At 37.4% G+C, this 21,257-nt stretch overlaps 1 protein-coding gene across 4 annotated transcripts in view; it reads left to right on the top strand.

Annotated features, from left to right (window-relative positions):
- LOC132705719 (brain tumor protein) overlaps nt 1–13,136 on the top strand; it is a 109,991-nt gene extending 96,855 nt beyond the window's left edge. For all 4 annotated transcript variants that reach the window (XM_060676525.1, XM_060676523.1, XM_060676522.1 and 1 more), the window contains 3 exons: nt 1,247–1,818; nt 4,062–5,008; nt 5,949–13,136. In XM_060676525.1, coding sequence (XP_060532508.1) covers nt 1,266–1,818; nt 4,062–5,008; nt 5,949–6,854 — 2,406 coding nt within the window. In that variant the 5' untranslated portion in view covers nt 1,247–1,265 and the 3' untranslated portion in view covers nt 6,855–13,136. The remainder of the gene's footprint in view (nt 1–1,246; nt 1,819–4,061; nt 5,009–5,948) is intronic.
- Nucleotides 13,137–21,257: the final 8,121 nt, after the last annotated feature.

Raw genomic sequence — 21,257 nt, 5'->3', positions numbered from 1 at the left:
AAATATGTGAGAGTTAAAACTCTACCTTCAATTTTATAAGGGTCAACTCTATCTTCATTTTTGTAAGAGTTAACTCAGTCTTCAAGTTTGTAAATCTGTCCACGTCCTCTTCATTAAATATTTGAGAGTTAAATTTGTATTGTTCTCAATTTAGTAAGAATTAACTCAGACTTCAATTTTGTAAGGGTTAACTCTGTCTTCATTTTTGTAAGAGTTATCTCTGTCTTCAAGTTTGTAAGTCTGTTTACATCCTCTTCGTTAAGTTAAATATCTGGCCGTTTACTTTGCTTTTTGCATCTCTATTCACGTCATCGTCGTTAAATGCGTGAGAGTTAATTTTGTTTTTCTTCATTCTGTCTTCAATCGTGTTTAGAGCTAACTCTCTTCTCTTCGGTTTTGTCTTCTTTGTTAAATGTCTGATTATCCTCATGGTTTCGAAAGCGGGTTTCTTCAAAGCTGATCTGCTGTTTTTTTTTTAAGTTTAAGGACACGAATTGCCTTTTCCTTTTAAAAGTGTTGCCAACGGTGGTTTGTGACAATCCTTATTGGGTTTGTTTCGGTACAGTGGAAACTTTAAATGTAATATTTTGAACTATTTTGTATTATCCTGCTTGCGCACCAATTTTTCTGACTGAAGGTCGATTAAAAACGGTTAGTAATATATTCTTTTTACAAGTTGACATTTCCGATAATTAGTTTATTATTTAATTAACGGAGAGTAGGTACTCAAAAAACTTGGTTTTAGAAACGTACTATGAGTTCACAAAGATTTCTCGGATCTTACGGGTAACCCCTGACGGACCGACCGATTCGAACTACGCATCCATTTTGTCGGTCATTTTGAAGTTTCGTCGCCAGAAGCAAGATCGAAAGTTTCGATGTATTTGAAAAAGTAATATCCAAAAATTTGATTTGGGGAGCGAGGAGTTTTGTTTCTCGAAAACCGCACATTACCGATCGAAAAAAATGTTGAACCGCAAACTCAGCGGGATTTGGGCCGTTAAAAATATACAGGGTGTCTCGGTTATGAGCAAAAAAGTCAAAATTGTTATGTTTCGAATTCGAATATCACCTTGTAGCGTAGCGTTCCAATAGAGGTTGGATATTTGCCATAAAAATCTACTACACCGTTCGTTCAACATATTTTGGAAGTGTCAACGCATACCTCGCAGAGGGAAACAGATGGTCAAATGTTTGACCGAAGAAGTCGACGCTACGGTTTAACAATATCCTCCTTCCGTTCCAGGGATGAGGGGTAATTGAAGATGGCATCTCCCGCACCGTCAATCGAGTCGTTACCCAGAGCAAATTCGATCGGATCGTTCGGCGACCAAGGCGATTACCTGTCCCTTTCCCCGTTGGAAGACTCGCCCCTGTCCGTGAGCGGATCTTCTCCACCGGTCAGCGACTCGGTGGATCGCGACAGCGATCCGTCCGAACTCCATTGCCAGCAGTGCAGGGAGGCCGTATCGGACCCGAAACTTTTGGCCTGCTTCCACACGTTCTGCAACTCCTGCTTGGAGAAGAACAAACTCGTCTGCCCGCGGTGCAACACAGAGTCGATAGAGGGCATCCTGAACAGTTTGCTGTTTAGTTCGGATCCGGTCGAGTCGTTCCAATCGACGACGGTGGTCCGTTGCACCGGCTGCAAACACAAGAAACTAGACGCGGTAGCGCGTTGCGTCGACTGTGCCAATTTCCTGTGCTCCAACTGCCTGATGGCGCACCAATTTATGCACTGCTTCGAGGGGCACCGCGTGGTCAGCCTCTCCGACATCAAGGAGGAGCCCAAGAACGGTTTTAATAACATGGTGAACGGTTAGTATCGACACGTTTTGTGTGTCCTTTGTTGGTGACGAATCGTCCGGTTGCCTTCTTCCGGCCTTAACTTAATGTTGGCGTCGACATTTTGAAAGGAATCGTAAATATTTCCGAAACGTTTCAGAAAATGTCGAGTTGTTGAGATATTGTTACTAGTTTTTCAGAAATTTTCGCTAATTTTTCAGAAATTTTGACTTATGTGAGGAATTGCTGAGACTTGTTTTTCAGAAATTTTTACTCATTTTTTAGAAATTTTGACTTATTTTTCAGGAATTCCCATTTAAGTCAGAAACTTTGTCTTGTTTCTCGGACAAAATAAGTTTACTGAGGAAGCTCGCTCCCCGTTTTGAATTGTGTCTTTTTTTTTCTGAAAATTATCATTTGCGGACTTACTTGGCGGACTTTTCCACAAAAGCGCTAAAAGGTTAGTGAAGAAAAATAAAACAGGTTTTAGTTTATATAGGCAATTTTTTGAAGAAATTCTGGTTTATGTCGGGAATTATATAACTCGTTTCTCCGAAATTCTGACTTATTTTTCAGAAATTGTGATTCGTTTCCCATGTATTGTGACTTAAATCAGAAATGCTTACTTATTTGATAGAAATTCTGAGTTATCTTTCAGAAATTTTGATTTATGTCAGAAATTTTAACTTTTCTCAAAAATTCTTATTTATATCGGAAATTCTGACTTGTGTTTCAGAAACTCTGACTTGTTTCCCAGGTATTCTTACTCAAGTCAGAAATTCTTACTTGTTTGTTAGAAATTCTGACTTGTTTTTCAAACGTTGTAGTTTATATCTGGAATTCTAACGTGTTTCGCGGAAATTCTGATTTTTGTCAGATATTCTGCCTAGTTTTTCAAAAATGTTGACTTATTTCTCAGACACTCTGAGTTGTTTTTCAGAAATTTTAATTTATGAAAGAAATTTTGGCTTTTCTCAAAAATTCCGGTTTATGTTGAATATTCTGTCTTATTTCTCAGAAATTCTTGTTTTGTTCTGACTTATTTTTATATCAGAAATTATTGTTTCTTGGAAATTCTGATTTATATCAGAAATTCTAATTTATACCCAAGTATCCTGACTCAAGTCAAAAATTATTACTCTTTTCTTGAAAATTCCCACTTGTATTTCAGATATTCTGACTTATTTTTATATCAGAAATTATTGTTTCTCGGAAATTCTGATTTATATCAGAAATTCTAACTTATTCTCAAGTATTCTGACTCAAGTCAAAAATTGTTACTCGTTTCTTGAAAATTCCGACTTGTATTTCAGAAATTCTGACATATTTTCATATCAGAAATTACTGTTTCTTGAAAATTCTAACTTATTTCCAAGTATCCTGATTAAAGTCAAAAATTATTACCCGTTTCTTGGAAATTCCGACTTGTATTTCAGATATTCTGACTTATTTTTATATCAGAAGTTCTTGATTCTCGGGAATTCTGATTCATATAAGAAATTCTTTATTGTTTTTTAGAAATTCTGATTTGGTTTTTGAGAAATTCTGACTTTTTTTCAGAAATTCTAATTTATGATTGAAATTTTGATTTTTCTCAAAAAATACTGTTTACGTTGGAATTTGTTATTTCTCAGAATTTTTTATTTTGTTCTGGGAAATTCTGACTTGTTTTTCAAACGTTCTAACTCGTTCCCAGGTATCGTGACTTAAGTAAACAATTATTGCTCGTTTCTTGGAAATTCCGACTTATTTTTATATCAGAAATTCTTGTTTCTCGGAAATTCTGATTCATATCAGAAATTCTGATTTGTTTTTTTGAAATTCTAATTTGGTTTTCAGAAATTCTAATTTACGACGAAAATTTTGACTTTTCTCAAAAAATAGGGTTTACGTTGGAAATTGTGTCTTATTTCTCCGAAATTCTTATTTTGTTCAGGGAAATTCGGACTTGTTTTTGAAACAGTCTGACTTGTCCCTAGGTATCCTGACTCAAGTCAAAAATTATTACTCGTTTCCTGGAAATTCCGACTTGTATTTCAGAAATTATGACATATTTGTATATAAAAATTTTTTTTTTGGAAATTCTGATTTATATCCGAAATCCTGACTTGTTCCCAGGTATCCTGACTCAAGTCAAAAATTATTACTCGTTTCTTGGAAATTTCGACTTGTATTTTAGAAATTCCGACTTATCTTTAAATCAGGAACTCTTGCTTCTCCGAAATTCCGATTCCTATCGGAAATGCTGATTCGTTTTTCGAAAATGCTCGTTGCAGGCGAGAAGAACATGATCTGCCCGCGACACAAATCCGAACTACTCAAGTATTATTGCCGCACGTGTTCGGTACCGATCTGCAAGGAGTGCCTGAACCTCGAACACCCGGTCGGCCTCCACGAGTACGAATTGGTGAGCGAGGCCGCTCCCAAACAAATCGAGGCCATCCAGCACGCCGTCTCGGAGGCGAAACTCAAAGCGACCGACGTGCGGAACATCCTCAAGAACGTGGAACACGCGTCCAGCCGCCTCCAGGTCCAGTACCACAAGGCGCAGAACGAGATCAACGAGACGTTCCAGTTCTACAGGTCGATGCTCGAGGAACGCAAACAGGAACTGCTCAAAGAGTTGGAAAGCGTGTTCTCGGCGAAACAGATCTCGTTGGGGGTCGCGACCCAGAAGGGCCAAGAGACGGTCGATCAGATCTACAAGACGTGCGAGTTCGTCGAACGGCTCAACAAGTGCGCGAACGTCGTCGAAATTCTGATGTTTAGGAAATTGCTTGACGCGAAATTGCAAGGCCTGCTGACTTACAACGTCGACCAGACGGTGCAGAACGCTTGCGAGTTAGAGTTCGTGAGCAACTACCAAGCGATCCAGGTGGGAGTGAGGAACACGTTCGGATACGTGAGGTCCAACTCGGAAGCGGCCTCCGTCGGGCCTAGTAAGCAGCCTCCGATCGCGAGGCCCACCGGAGGCGGTTCGAGTGGCGGAAGCAGCGTCAACGGTGGTTCCGGGAACGTGGTGTGCTCTTCGTTCTCGATATCGAGCCAGTCGACGTCACCGTTCGAGTCCAACATCATCAGCAAACGATTCAGCAGTGCCAACAGCTTGGGACCGTTCTCCACCACCATCGGAGACCTCAATTTGAACCCCTACGAGAAATGGTCGAACGGGGGCGACAGCATCTTCCAAAATGGCGCGGTGGATCCCTACGCGCTCACCAACGTACGTACGCAACGGCTCAATCACTTCCGAATTCTGCGAAACCATTTTTAATGTAACCAAAACAACCGCCGGATTTCACGGGAACACGTGATTTCGCAGATTTGGCAGGGTTTTAACTGATTTAACATACTCCAAAATAATTTCGAAATGATTTCACATATTCTACAAAAAAAATAATTTTCCAGATGTCTCCGAATTCGGAAAGTAAAAAATTTTTTTTCGAAAAAAATCCGATCAAAGGTGAATCCGTGAATTATGTCAAATAACGTGCGTGTAATCCGTGAAATGAGTGAAATATTTGTGAAATTACGAAGCGTTTCTAAAATTTTAAGCTTTAAATGATTTTCCGGATTTCATCGAGTTTGAAAAGTGAAAGTTTCTTTTTTGGCGAAAAATTCAATATAAGCTGAACCGGTAAAATATATGAAATAACATGCGTGTAATCTGTAATCTGCGAAATTTCAAGAATATTGAAAAATTTAACAGGTTTTAATCGATATTGCTCAAAACTCGTGACTATATTTCATGATTTCACAGATTTCACACTTCGGTTGCAGATTTAGCATTTTGTTGACAATTGCACTTGGTGGCTATTTAATCTACAGCGCTTAAAAATCGTAACAAAATTTCATGATTTCACAGAGCAGGTGCATCATATTTCACACATGCGGGTTTTAGTTTTCACATTGGCAGTTTAGAAAAGTTAATAATCGTAACAAAACTTCATAATCTCAGGTATCATACTTCCGGGTTGCAGATTTCGAATTTGAATTTTGAAAAATGTAACTGGTTTTTGGTTTAATCGAAAATGCTCAAAATTCGTGACCAGATTTTGTGATTTCACGGATTTCACACCCACATTTGGGTGTGAAAACGTGAAATTCGAAAGTTTTGGTCGGTTTGTGCGGCGATCCTAATCGAAATCCGATCCCGCGCGCAGCACCCGGACCCGATGGTCGACCTCACGTCGAAACTGTCTGTCGCCATTTTCCCGCCCAAGTCGCAGATCAAGCGTCAAAAGATGATCTACCATTGCAAGTTCGGCGAGTTCGGCGTGATGGAGGGCCAGTTCACCGAACCGAGCGGAGTGGCGGTCAACGCGCAGAACGACATCATCGTCGCGGACACCAACAACCACCGCATCCAGATCTTCGACAAGGAGGGCCGCTTCAAGTTCCAGTTCGGCGAGTGCGGCAAACGCGACGGCCAACTCCTCTATCCGAATCGCGTCGCGGTCGTGCGCACCTCTGGCGACATCATAGTCACCGAACGCTCTCCTACCCACCAGATCCAAATCTACAACCAGTACGGGCAGTTCGTGAGGAAGTTCGGCGCGAACATCCTGCAGCATCCGCGAGGCGTCACGGTCGACAACAAGGGCCGCGTCGTCGTGGTCGAGTGCAAAGTGATGCGCGTCATCATATTTGACCAAACCGGAGCCGTGCTCCAGAAGTTCGGCTGCTCCAAGCACCTGGAGTTCCCCAACGGGGTGGTCGTCAACGACAAACAGGAGATCTTCATCAGCGACAACCGCGCCCATTGCGTCAAGGTGTTCAGCTACGAGGGCGTCTACCTGCGTCAGATCGGCGGCGAGGGCGTCACCAACTACCCCATCGGGGTGGGCATCAACGCCAGCGGCGAGATCCTGATCGCCGACAACCACAACAACTTCAACCTGACCATATTCACCCAGGAGGGTCAGTTGGTGTCCGCGTTGGAGAGCAAGGTGAAGCACGCGCAGTGTTTCGACGTCGCTCTGATGGACGACGGCTCGGTCGTGCTCGCGAGCAAGGATTACCGTCTCTACATCTACCGTTACGTGCAGGTACCGCCCATCGGTCTGTAAAACGTCCCCCGACACTCTTTCTTAAGGCCGGCCCCCCCGCGCGACCGGTCGGTCGAGAATCGTAACCGGTGATACTCGAAGATTTACTGCGCTTTTTCCCCTGCCCCGCCGCCGCCGCCGCCGCGTTTTTGAAACAATCCTTACCGGAAGATATTTTCTTTTAATCAATTGATGTTATTTGAAAGCGTACCGCCCGAACTAAAAAAAAGTTCCTCGAACAAATTATCGAAAAAGAAAAAACACAATGATCTTAACAAGATTTATTCGGGTTTTAAGTACATAAAACGTGACGAAGACGGCTCGTTTTGTTTTTTAGTACTATTCTGCCATCTGTTGGATAGAAATCACGTATTTATTTTTGAAACCACGTCTTTAGAAAATTTATTTAAAAAAAAAAATTCAATGAGGATCTTTTTAAAAAACACCTTAAAAATATTTTTCTATTTTTAAATGCATAAAACATGGCAAATTTTATTGATAAACGCTAGTCTGTGACTTCAATTGACGTCTTCAAGCAAATTATCGAAAAAGAAAACACAACGATCTTTTTAGAAAATGCCTTTAAACTAACATTTTGTTTTTTAATACTAAGCTGCCATCTATTGGATAGAAAATGACGTATTTATTTTCACGCCACGTCTTTATTTATTTATTAATAAAAAAAAAAACAAATTCGGTAAAGATCTTATTAAAACATTCCCTAAAAAAGTTTTCCTTTTTTGAGTACATGAAACACGAAACAAATGTCGTATAACTCTGCCAAATTTCGAAATTTAACTTCAGGTCTTTTTAGAAAAAACTGGCAAAAAAGTCTTTTACGTTTTTAAGTGCGATATTGCCGTCCATTGCATAAAACATGCCAAAAATGACGTATACTTCGAAGATTTTTGGAAAAAATCGAAAAAGTCTCCTGTTTTTAAATATGATGCTGCCATCTGGTGGAGAGAACCTGTGGCTCCGACATTGAGACGTTTTAAAGAAAAGTCAGCAAGGATTTTTTTTTGTTTGTACGATGCTGCCATCTGTTAGACAAATAGTGACGTATATGACTTTGATTGTCGTCTTTGGGCTAAAGATCATAAAAATAATGATAACCTTTTTAGAAAACTCCTTTAAAGAAGTCTGTTCCGTTTTCTTCAAATGCCGTGCTGCCACCTGTTGGATACAAAATGCCGTATTTATTTTTAATCGGCATCTTTGGCAATGTTAAAAATAAAAATCGCACCAAGATCTTTTTAAAACGCCCTAAAAAGTATTTTTCTAATTTTGAATACATAAAACATAACAAAGATGGCGTATAACTCAGACAACTTTAGAAATTTGACTTTAGGTCTTTTTCGAAACAACTGTTTTTAAGCACGATACCGCCATCTGTTAGACAGAACCTGTGCCTCCGACGTTGAGATGTTTTTAGGAAAAGCCAGCAAAGAAATCTTTTTTTTTTTGGTACGATGCTGCCATCTGTTAGACGAGAAGTGACGTAATGACTAATTGACGCTCTTGTACGAATTATTTTAAAGGAAGGAACTTTTTGTTTTTTACTACGATGCTAGCATCTGTTGCATGAAAAATGACGTATTTATTTTTACACCCCATCGTTAGACAATTTATTAAAAAAAAAACAATTCAATGGTCTTTTTTTAGTATGGTGCTGTTAAAACATAAACATTTAAAAAAAAAAATCATATCGATCTTTTTAGAAAAGGCCTTTAAAGATATCAGTTCTGATTTTTAATACGGTCTAATGAACTGACGTAATTATTTTTGATCGAAATCTTTAAAAAAATAATCAAAAAAACTCCATGGAGATTTCTTTAAAAAAGGTCTTAAAAAGTCTATATGTCATATTTTAAAATTGAAAAACGGTAAAGATATCTTATTGGATTCGCCATCTGTTGAAACAGGTAAAAAAATCTTTTCTGTTTTTAAATGCTTCAAAAATTATCCAAAAAAAATGCATAAAATTCTTTTTAGAGAAAGCCTTAAAAGGAATCCTTTGTTTTAAGTGTGAGGCTGTCATCAATTAGATAAAACTTAACAACCGAAGCTGTGGAAAAATCCCTTTTTAGAAAAAAACGATGAAGAGATCTTTGTGTTTTTAGGTACGGTGTCGCCATCTCCGACATAAAAGATGACGCATTTAATTGTAATTGACATATTTATACAATTTATCAAAGAACATGCATAAAACGTCGTTATGGGAGTTTTGTTTTCTTTTTAAGGACGATGCTGCTATCTGTCGGACAAAAGACGACAGATAGTTCTGCCAATTTCTGAAATTTAACTCTTTAAAGGAATCTGCTTTGCTTTCGAGTACTATGCTGCCATCTGTTGGGTTAAAGCGCATTTAGAGCGGGCCTTTAAAGAAATCTTACTTTTTAATCTATAATAACTCGTTTGTTCAATTTCCGCGAAATTGTTTCGGGCGATATTTGTCCTTCACGCTTTCAAAAACAACGCACGGTTCGGTTATTTCAAAAACGCATGCGGAAAAAAAGGTGGGTATTTTTTTGCATCTCATCGGTGGGGGAAAAAAGTTCGTACGGCCTTTTTAACTGCGTGGGCGGGTCGGCTTGTTTCGGGACTGCGGAGGAGGTGTCGATCGACCAAACCCACTTACCACGTTTTTTCAAAACAGGGATATTATCGAAATTAGGAGATGTTAAGGGCCGCGCGCAATCGCGCGACCCTCCCCCACCCCGTTGTTGTAAACTTACAAAACAAAAAAAAAAAACAAAAGAGCATCGTCGGCGATGACACGATCTATTTTAATATGCGTGTGTACGATGTTGTGTATGTCTTTTTAGTAGTAGCGTTGTTATATAAGCGGGATGCCTCCGCGTTGTTAGCGACCCTAGTCATCCGCGAAGGACCTTTGTGTTTAGCCTCCCCGTCACCCTTTGATGGTACGAGCCCCGTGGTCTACGCCTGGCGGTGACGTGGCGTCAGCCATTTTGCCCGGTAGGCGACGGACAGACGTTCGCAGACCGTTTAACCGGCGGTGGGCGAGCGGCCATAGTGGACGCGCCCACCCAAAAGCGTGGAAGAAGATGTGAGCTACTTTGCGAGTGTCGAATTTGAGGACGCGAGCCTCCATTAACATTAACATTAGGGAAACGATGGGCCATCTGGTCGACAAGCGTTGAATCGTTTGATAGCACTCAGTTCAGTACAATTTGCTTTCACTTAAAAACGCAAATCGTCGCCAAGAATCGTTTGAAATCATCGAATTTGCAACTCGAAGAAATGTAATAACCCTTACCACGCGTGATTAAAAACAATAAGAAAACTACTTATAATGTTACATAAAGAGTTCTACCACCAAGTCTAAACAATATTAAATGATTTTCTCCGCCTGAATGATGTCTAGTAGATGTCTACTTGATAATATCAAGAAACCATATATAACTTAAATAGTTCAATCTCTTTGGAAATGTAAGGCATGACGTAACGAAATCGTCCACTTCGTTAGTGCTGCCATCTACTGTGGGTTATGGGCGAATGGCCATAGTAGTTTTGCTCGTTTGTGAAACGCGCGAAAAAGTAAACCGCGGTCGTGAGCCGACGATTTTGAGGTTAGATTGATTTTGCGCGGCCAATTGAAAGAAAATCGAACGTTTCAATTGGTGTTGATGTTAATGGACGCCCGTGTGAATCCACCGCTAGAGTTTCCGATTTTTAGTATTGCCGAGGCAACAAATATCGGTAAACGGCGACGAACTCTGTTAAACGGTCTGCGATAATTGAAAATCCCGCGGAAACTTAAATGACCGTGTAAAGTGGTTGAACTTTGTCAGCGGCCGTGGTAAAAAGTGCCCTTGTCACGTCACACCGACGCGGCGACGCCGACCACGCCCCCTCACGTAAGCATGTGTGTGCCGTGCCCAACTTCCGACGAGTTGATTAGTTATTATTATTTACGTTTAGGTTTGTTTTCTACTTTTGTAATTTAGTTAAACGCAAGCGTACGTAAGGTGCATGCAATATTACTTTCCACCATTATTATTATTATTTTTATTTTTTTTATACGAGTTGTAGTTTGTAGTAATATATTTCGTTTGTTGATGCTGCCAAGTTTAAGATAGAGGGCGCGCCGCGGAAAAAGTCGCCAAGTAATTTATTAGTTTCGTCGCCAGAGGGCGCCGTGTTTTTCTCGCGGTTAGACTATTTTACTACTGTAGCTAGGTTACGTTTCGTTTTAATTGGACACCATCGACGCTTCGAGCGGGGCGATTCCTATTTTTTTTTTTTTTAAGATAAAACTACCCGACCCCCCTCCCTCACCCCGCCCGGCAACGTAAACGACGGCGGGCCGAAGTGAAACTCATTGTGTAAAAAATTGGATCTCTCAATGCTCTTAGAAATGTGGTTCTACGTAATTGATTTTGGGGTTGTGATACACTTAACTGACGAGTGTTCCGGTGTCGGTCACCGAAAGTAAAATACAGGTTTTAGTTTAATTTTTGACAAACTTTTCAGGAATAAGTCGGAATTTCTGCAAAACATTTGTCGGATGTCGTGATATATTCCTCAGAACTTCGAGCCCAATTCAGAATTTCTGAGAAACAGCTCAGAACTTGTTTCTCAGAAATTCTGACTTAAGCCAGAAGTGCTGAGAAGTAAGTTCATAAGTTATCGCGACAAAAATTCTTACAAAACAAGTAACAAATTCTGATCTCATTTGTCAGTTATTTTGACTTATTTCTCAGAATTTTTTAACTTATTTCTCGGTTATTCTGACTTATTTCTCAGAAATTATGGTTTATGTTAGAATTCCTTTAAAACGATGCATAATAAATAACAAATTACTACTTAGTCAGAAATTCTAAGGAATAAGTCAGAATAACTGAAAAATAAGTCATAATTTCTAAGATGCTTATTGCGGCTAAAATTCCTAGTTAATTTTTTACAAATACTTATTTCTCAGATGTTCTGAGTTGTTTTTCAGAAATTCTGATTTATTTCTTGAATGATAATTTCTGAAAAACAGAAAAGAATTTCTGCAGCCGAATTTGTGTCTTAAGAATTTTGACTTATTTTCCAGATATTCTGACTTATTTCTCGGGTATTGCGATTTATTTCTTAGAACTTAAGTCTTATGAAATAAGTCAGAGTATCCGAGAAATAAGTTAGAATTCCTGGGAAATAAGTGAGAATATCTAAGAAATGCGTTATATTTTCTGAGAAACCTTTTGCGACTAAAATTCTTAGATACTTAAAAAATTCTTCAATTACTTGTCAGTTATTGTGAATTTTTTCTCAGAAAATCGAACTTATTCCCCAAAAATTGGCCAAAACCAAACGAAAACCTATATTTCTCATTACGTAGGCACAATATTGCTCCAGCTTTCTTTTTTTCTTGATGTTAAGTAACCGTATTTGTCACTCACCGGTGACATTTTCAACATCAACATAGGTCGACAATTCGAAAGCCTCGTTGCTCTCGCACGTCGTTCAGACAGAGAGACAAGTAAAAACACGATTTGCGTGTTGTGCTTCTTTTTTCTTCTTTTTACATATTTTTTCTATATATACTTAAAGTGTATGAGAGCTTCACTATCGAGTCGCCGTTAATATATATTTTTTTAAAACGTTGTTGTTTTTTTATAAAAGCGCGATCTCAGACACAAACTCGTCCCCCGCCGGAAGGGGTCACCTCCACCTCCCCCTCAATTCGCGCCCCCCGCCTCACGCGGCCGCGATTCTTGAATATTGCCAGGGCATTTTTATCATCCTGTCTCTCTCGCTCTTTGTTGACATTTTTTAGCCAGATTTTTTTTTATATATTTTAGTTGACTTGTTGCGTATAGGTTATGTCGAAAGTCGACTTCTTTCGAGCGTTAAGGTCCCGCTCTCTATTTTTTTTTACTTTACCGAGAGACTGATAGACTGTTAAAAATTACATATTGTTTGACGCTGTGGGAGTGAAAATATGGCGGTCCGCAATGGTCAAAAATCGCGCGTTCCTCGGCTCCCCCCCTCCCGACAAGTTAGTTATTTGTTGTTTTTAACCGACGCTGTATTTTTTTCTACTGTTCCTGGACAACCTCGGATGGGGGGGCGTCGAGGGAAAAAAACCGCGGGAGGGGGACGGGTGTCCCCCAACCCCCCCACACACACACCTTACCGGTATTTTTTTATCACTACCCTTAAACTTGTTGTTATATTATTATTAATTTAATCGTAAAACTGTTCTTTAAATTGAATTTGTACATTGTTTTGTTTTTCTTTGATTTTTTGTTGTAAATGCTTTTTTTAATTAATAATAATTTCTTGCAGTTTCCTATTAGTTTTTTTTGGATTTTTTTTAGTTTTCGACTCCCTTAGTTCCTTTCGGTTGGTAGAAGAAGCTTTGAGCACGGCACCCTTTTTTAGCTCATCAATTAACCGCTGGCTATTGACTATTATCCACAAGCGATAAAGATACGCTGTGGCTACTTTTACGGTGGATTTGTTCGGGTAGCTTTTAAACCGTTAAAAGTGGACTAAAAAGCATTTATTATTTACCCAAAAAAAACAGTTGCAGGGTTCTTCGGTATTGTTTTTTCTACATGCTGTTCCGCACTAGAGACATTGGAATGTGAAACAGGACTCGCCGTATTTTTGTATTTTTTGTATTTTGTATTTTTGTAAAACACCAGCTAATTGAATAATTAGCTTTTATTTGACTTACGTTGCCGAAAAACGGTTTCGTATTTTTTTTAGCTTTTATTGGACTATTAAAACAATCTACTTGCTGTTTAAGAAAGTTGCTTAGCACTTTAAATAAAAATTTTGAGTTGAAATCTCCCGAAATATTGTTACAGGAGAAAATGGATTACGTTTTGTTTGTCTTCGCTTTTATCAGCTATAAAAAAAAGCTATGTGCTGTTTGAGAAAGTTTCGTAAGTTAATTTAAAAACTTACTAATTTAATTGGAAATTTTAGGTTAAATCGATCAAAATGGTTTGACATAAAAAAAAACGCCTTTCCATTTTTATGTTAGCTTTTATTGGACTATTAAAACAGCTACTTGCTGGTCGAGAAACTATAGGAAACTAATTAAATAGATACTGTTTTAATTGATTTTTTTTTTAGTTAAATCTCTTAAAATAGTTTGACATAGAGAAAAACGGTTTTGCATATTTTTTAGCTTTTATTGGACTACTAAAGCTACTTGCTGTTTGAGAAACTTTCATAAGTTAGTTCAAAACTCTCGAAAAATTGTAAGACAGGAGAAAACGGTTTGCCCTTGTTTGTCTTAGCTTTTATCAGACAATTAAAATAGCTACTTTTTGTTTGAGCAACTTTCGTAAGACAATTAATTGTATTTTAATTGGACATCTTAATGAAAATAGCTCAAAATGATTTGACATAGGTAAGAACCTTTTTAGCCTTTGTAAAAAGCTATTTGCTGTTCGAGAAACTTTCGTAAGTTGATTAGTACTTTGATAGAAAATTTTGAGTTAGAACTGCTCACGATGGTTTAACATAGGAGGAAACGGTTTGCACTTTTTTTCATTGCAACTTTTATTGTATTCTTAAAAAATCTGCTTGCAATTTCACTTTTTGATATTTTAGAAAATTACTAAATTAAATGTAAAAAATGATAAATTAAAATATGACTACCCTGTAAACAAGACAAGTGAACTCCGCGAATCCTGCAAACTTTTTTGTTTGTAAAATTTGATTTTCGTAAAATATTTTGTAGTCTACGTCTGATAATTTAATTGAGACGTTAGAGGTCGCCCACTGAATAAGTAGCCGCCGCGTATAAACGCAAAAATGCGTACTATATTCCGGTTAGCTGATTGAAACGTCTACTAGAACGAAAAAAAATGCCATTTTCACTCGGCCGGCACTCGTACCGCCATCTCACTAGATTATAAGTATCTTCGTGGATATTGCTTTCGTGTAATGGTAACTATTATTATGAACTTTCAATATTCGAACAATCTTCTGGGCCCAACTAAAAATCCTATATAGTTATAGGCATGTGTGATTTTTTTCGTATCATAGTCATTAGTACGTAGCGTAGAATCTTACTGGCCGGGCGCTCGCGCGCCCTCCGACAACTAAACCGGAGCAGTCTCAGTAGGATCCGAGTCATAGGGTTCGACAGATATAATAAAAAATATTTTTCGGTAAGACTGATCAACAACACATTTCTTCTGGTAACGACTCTAGTGATACGCGGTCCGACGACCGCAGGGGCGTCGCCGGGGGTTCCGGCAGATACGCACAAGAGTCCCCCGGTAGGTAACTCGGCGGCGCGCCGCCGCCGTCGGACATAATGTTACGTTATTAACCTTCATGTCAATTAATCTAGGGAACAGAACTCTTCAATTCAGGTGGAGTGTGTAAATAAGTATTTAAGTAGTATTCACGTTTTAACCGCACCTTTGTCGTCGGCTTCGTGCTAGTTCTCCCCCCACCCCCCCCCCCCTGTTTTTGGAACTTCCTCGGGCGGCGATCTCTTTTCTACTACGTAGTTTTGGGGGGTCCACCTGTCGGACCAATTTGGGAACTGAGGTCTTAGACACCCAGATTAAAATGTGGCAAAAGAAATGGCGGCGTGTACACCGGGTCCCCGATGGGGTTCCCTACTCCCTTATATAGAATATTCTAAATAAAACACCCTGTATCTTCCGAAACTGCTGAAGCCTTGGGAAGCTTGACGATCTTCTTTAACAACAAAATGATGAGCTGAACTCGAAGATAAGGTCAAGTCAGCAACTCCTCAAAATCCGTGAGAATTTTTACTATAGATACAATCTTCTTGTACAAACACGATTATAAATTAGGATATAACGTGTGCAGCCTCTTTTAGGATTCCACCCAGGCTCGTAACATTGAAATTTTTTTTTATTTAAAATGAGGAAGCTGATATTTTCCTCGGACGAACACTTTGTATATATGAAAAATAAAAAGCTAAAGCATTAAGGGAGTAGGGACCATAATTTCGCACACTCTGTACTCACTCATCGGTTTAGGATAATCCTACGTACCGACCTTCTTACTCGATACCTACCATTTTGCATTTGAGCTTTAGCCGCTAGCCCGTGATACAGAATCAAATTTCAAAAATTTTCTTTGTATCTATAACTATGTAAACAGCACTTCTTTGTTTTGCGTGGTCGTTCCAAGAAAGTTTATACACGCTTTTGTTGTATTTTTGTTGTTTTTAATTAATTTTCCCAAAAAAAAAATGTTTGTATTAAAAGCTATTTTTGAAATATTATATTTGACTATTGGAAAAACTGATTTCAGACGATTATGTCATTGTTTTTTCTTAAGAATATTTTGGCTACGATTACCATAGTTAAAAGCTACTCGATATTAGATTCTGTACTGTGAAAAGCGGCGTGAAGAATTTTGGAATCGAATTTTATATTTTAATGATTTACTTTAAATTAAATATTGGGTTGCAAGTTATCAGTAAAGATTTAAGAAATTGGATAACTGTCGGTACCAGTAAAACAAACTAAAATGTCGTCCACTGGTATACAAGAATTATAGTGCTTTAACAACAGACCCCGTGATTAACTGTGCTCCTTGTTTATTACTCTAGGAACGTCTTAGGAATTTATCTACCTACACTAACAAGCGGAATATAACTACGTTCTCAATCTTTTTCATCGAGCAATTCTTGCTGCTCCTACTTTCCCTTCCGAATTTCTTATAAAATTGTCAACATTCAAAACAATTTGTTTAGCATCCGAAGACATATGGCTCCGTTTTTTTATTTGCTGTGATTAGGTTCGACTACCACCTTGTGCTTCATTCCACAGCCTCCACAATTTAAAGTGTTAAAAAACAGGATCCTTAAAAAACTGTTTAATCGTAAGATTCTAATAAATACTTATCTGTATTCTTATGACGTACCTTTATCTACAGCGTATATAATCTACAGTCTTGAAAAAGACTTGTTGTTTACAAATCGAAGAACTACGTAGAAGACACAAAAATACAAAATTATTTTCAAACTTGCCTATAAGATAAATGGTGTATAATAAGTACAGGTACTGAGGTGGCTTTTACATTATGAAAGTCCATTTAACAAAATAAATAAGAATTAAGAGTTCACATTTTCACGCAATTCGACAACACCGTGTCTTTATCAAATGTAATATTTACAAACTACCTGCTACTATATATAACGAAAAAGGACATTTGACATTAAAAGCTTAATTGATGTTGTGATAATTTAAGTTTAATAATGGAGAGGTATTTAAATTTCAGTGAACGTTTGAATGTCTCGTTTTGTTAATCTCCATGGCCAGTGAAAAAGTTTCAAATCATTTGTCAAAATATCGAACTAACAGCACAATAGGAAAATTTTAAAAAACAATAAAACGATGTGTCCAAAATCTCAAAAATCCAGGTGTCTACAGGTTGATCATGTCCTAAAATTTATATTAATATATATTAAAGAACATAAAAGAGTGTTTAAAAACAATAATCTAGATTCTAATTATTCTGCACATTTAAACACAGAAAAACATATTTTTGACGACAATTTTGATATTTTATATACAGCCACAAAAAGTAGAAAATTAAATTTGTTGGAAGCTATGGACATTAACAAAATAAGACATTCAAATGTATTGCTTAACGATCAATTAGATTTAAATACCTCTCCATTATTAAACTTAAATTCTCAAAACAACATTAATTAAGGTTTTATGGTCATTTTTCGTTATATATAGTAGCAGGTAGTATGTAAATATTACATTTGATAAAGACATGGTGTTGTCGAAACAATTGTGAAAATATATAATTTCGTGAAAATCTGAACTTTTAGTTTTTATTTATTTTGTTACATGTACTTACCATTACTCTTTGAACTATCCAGTGAAAACAGCCTTACTAACCAAAACTAACCAAAACTCGAGAATCAGGTACATAAATACGTACCTACTGGATTGCGATTTAGGTTAAACTGTTAAGAACGATACATATCACCTGATGTTAAAATAAACGCTTCTATTTATTCGAAAATATCCAGCAGCATCGATGCTTAATCAAATTTAAAACAGTTCGTTTACGTTTCAAATAAAAATCTTCTTAATGCAGAATAAACATCCGTGGGGACGGGTTTTACCACGGTCCTGCGATGATCTGCAATTAAGGCACCGTAAAATACTTAAATCGTTAAAGCACTATATTTCTGGTCGTACAATATAACAGTTAAACGCTTTTTACGCTTGTACAATAAGTGGACTGTTAAAAGTGGACAGTTAAAAGCAAATCGTGGGTATCGAAATTGGTCGGTCTAAACGTAAGAAATGCGCAAAGGTGTGTCCCCACTAGAGGGCGCTGCGTCGGTCGTTGTTTATAACCTAAAATTTTTTATCAAATTTTTGCTCATGTTCGTATAGGTGATTGTTGTTCTGCACTGTTAAAAAGTTGCGCGCTTGTTAGCCGCATAGTCCACTTTTTCCGAGCACCTATATTCCCGGATGCGATGCGCTCGAGAGAGAACCTCTTTAACAGACTGTGATTATCGGAAATGCCTTTCCCAAACCCGATGTTATCACTTTGCACCGATTGACATTTAAGACGGGACAGTCCTCGCAGATATTCAATTCCGAAACGTTTAAGCTTGTTGAAACCAGTACAAAGTGTTTAATCCATTGTTATTTCGTGTAGGAACGGCCATACCATCCGTAAAGCACATGCCGACTCCTTTGCAACAATAACCAACCGAAACTAACCAATTAACATATTTAGTACCACCGTAATTCGTTATGTTATTTGAATATCGTCGTAATATTAATAAGCTTTGACCACTATTCGAAATAAAAGCATAAATTTGGTCGGTTATCGGTGGAGAAGTCACGGTTGCCGACAAATGAACTCCGTTCAGATTAAGTAGATGCATAAAGAGAGTTCAGACGAAACATAACCTCAAACACCATACTTATTACTTTCATTATTTGTAAAGCACCAGTTGGGTAGTAGTAGGGAAAGGGCAGACAAGATGGCGTGGATTTCGTCAAGGCACAATTTTAACATCTGAATGGTGAGTGCGTAAAGTAAAAAATTACTTACACATAAAAACTTGGAATTGGGAAGGTATGTCGATGAAAGGAATTCTTGTAATATATTGAGATCCTTATTAATTTATTTACTTTTTGACTTTATTCTTACTCAAAATATTCACCCCGATGATCAATACACTTTTGAATTCGGTAAAACATCATCAACATGCATTTTAAACGCATCAAAAGTCATTAGGTGCTAAATCGGGACTATATGGTGGATAGCTCATCAAATGAGCTCAAAAAGTTCTTTGTTTGCACTGATCGGTGCGAGCTAGCGTTGTCGTCGTGGAGAGTGATTCGTCTTGGTCGGTTGGTTTTTCCAATTTTTTCGAAAACTTTCGGCCAACAAATGGCTGTGTACCATTCAGAATTGAGTGTTTTGCCTTTCACTAAAGAAACAGTTGCAACGTGGCCAATTTTCCTGAAAAAACAAACCCGCAGTTACTTTCAGGTTCAGGTACTTTCAGGTTCATATGATGATCCATGATCATCATATGACAGATCCTGTCTTGATATCATAGACCAATCAACACGAGCCTTCTTTTGAGTTGATGTCAAGTGTCGATGTCGAATATATTACAATGCAAATGTATCAAAACTATCAAGACAATATGTTACAATTATTATAGCGACAACAATATGTATTCAACGTGGAATACTAAGAAGAGAATATATTCTATCACCACATATGCAAAAAGAGAAACATTTAGACAGTTTGCCAACACATTGGACGTTCGACGAAATCGACTATGCCATCTTGCGCCACTCTGCCTTTCCCACGTTTACCTTAATTGTTTTCTTTACTCTGTCAGACTCTCCATTTTTTCCCCTAACCGTTGCGTAACCGAAAAGTTGCAAAATTATGCTACGGTGTGGCATGCGCTTTCATGAAGAACCGCAGTTTTCGTTTTGCGCCAAAAGCGAAAAAAAAAAAAATACGGAGCAGGGTAAAATCAGTTTTGACTTTGACGTGAATCTGGGCGGATTGTGCTCGAATCGTTTTTGCGAAGTGACAGCTTTCTCAAACCAGACAACCAGACATAATCAAAAAGTTGCCCGATATATATATATATATATATATATATATATATATATATATATATATATATATATATATATATATATATATATATATATATATATATATATATATATATATATATATATATATATATATATATATATATATATATATATATATATATATATATATATATATATATATATATATATATATATATATATATATATATATATATATATATATATATATATATATATATATATATATATATATATATATATATATATATATATATATATATATATATATATATATATATATATATATATATATATTCCAAAAGAAACACCAAACAAAACTGTAAAATAGTAAACTGAGTGGCTGTTATTATTCACACCAAATGTCTCGTCCTTTGTGTTTCGACCAAAACTCTGCTTGCGTCTTTGGTGGTTTTATATGAACGTATTGGGTATATAAATATTGTATTTTCGTGTGCTTTGTACGCGTCCTTGGTCCTACGCGGAACGATATCGTTCGGGATTCGTTGGAACGGTCAACGTGTTTCGAAAATAATGTTTTCCAAGGTGACGGGCAACCCTTTCGAAGCTTTCGTAAAAATCGTTGTACTGATTTCCGAGACGCCCCGTATACGCCGTCTTGTTACGTCTATCCGATTGTAGAAAAACTTTTCAACGTTCTATGCCGTGGCCGATCTTTATCACGGTCCGCAAACTGATTGCGTATTGTAAATTGAATCTTTAAAAGCGATTTTCAAAACCTCGTGATCTCGTTGCAACCGTCATGTATGTGGATTCCTCTGTCAATTTGAATTTACACGATACAAAAGTGCATTAAAGGCAGTGATATACTTCAAACAGAAATATAGTGCTTTTATAACCGACCCCGTGATTAACTTTGCCTACTGTTTATAAATATGTTTTCAATATTTTTCGCCGAGCAATTCTTGAAATGTGTACATAAAAATTTAGAACAAATTAACAATTTATTATATTCCGTTTCATTACATTTCTACATAAATAATATTAAATATAATAATAATAAAGTATCAGTCACTGAAAAAATCGCCACTATCGTTTCTGTCTGTCACCTACTTCAATGATCAACTCCGCCACTAATCGTTCTCGATAAATACTTTTTTCCTTTAATTACTCGTTTTTCACAGTTAGTTGTATTGATATTTTAGCTACCTCTTGCCGAATTACGTTTATGGCACTATCACCAAATTGCGGTGCAGTGTTATTTCTTCTTATATGCGCTTTCAACTCTGACCAAATCATCTTAATCGGGTTAAATATACAATGATACGGGGGTAATCTTAACATTTCATGTCGG

The sequence above is a fragment of the Cylas formicarius genome, unplaced genomic scaffold, assembly GCF_029955315.1.
Source record: "Cylas formicarius isolate icCylForm1 unplaced genomic scaffold, icCylForm1.1 PGA_scaffold_7__23_contigs__length_41026272, whole genome shotgun sequence".
Lineage (NCBI taxonomy): Eukaryota > Metazoa > Arthropoda > Insecta > Coleoptera > Brentidae > Cylas > Cylas formicarius.
Note: the sequence above shows the minus strand (reverse complement) of the source record. Positions and strands in the feature narration are given on the sequence as shown.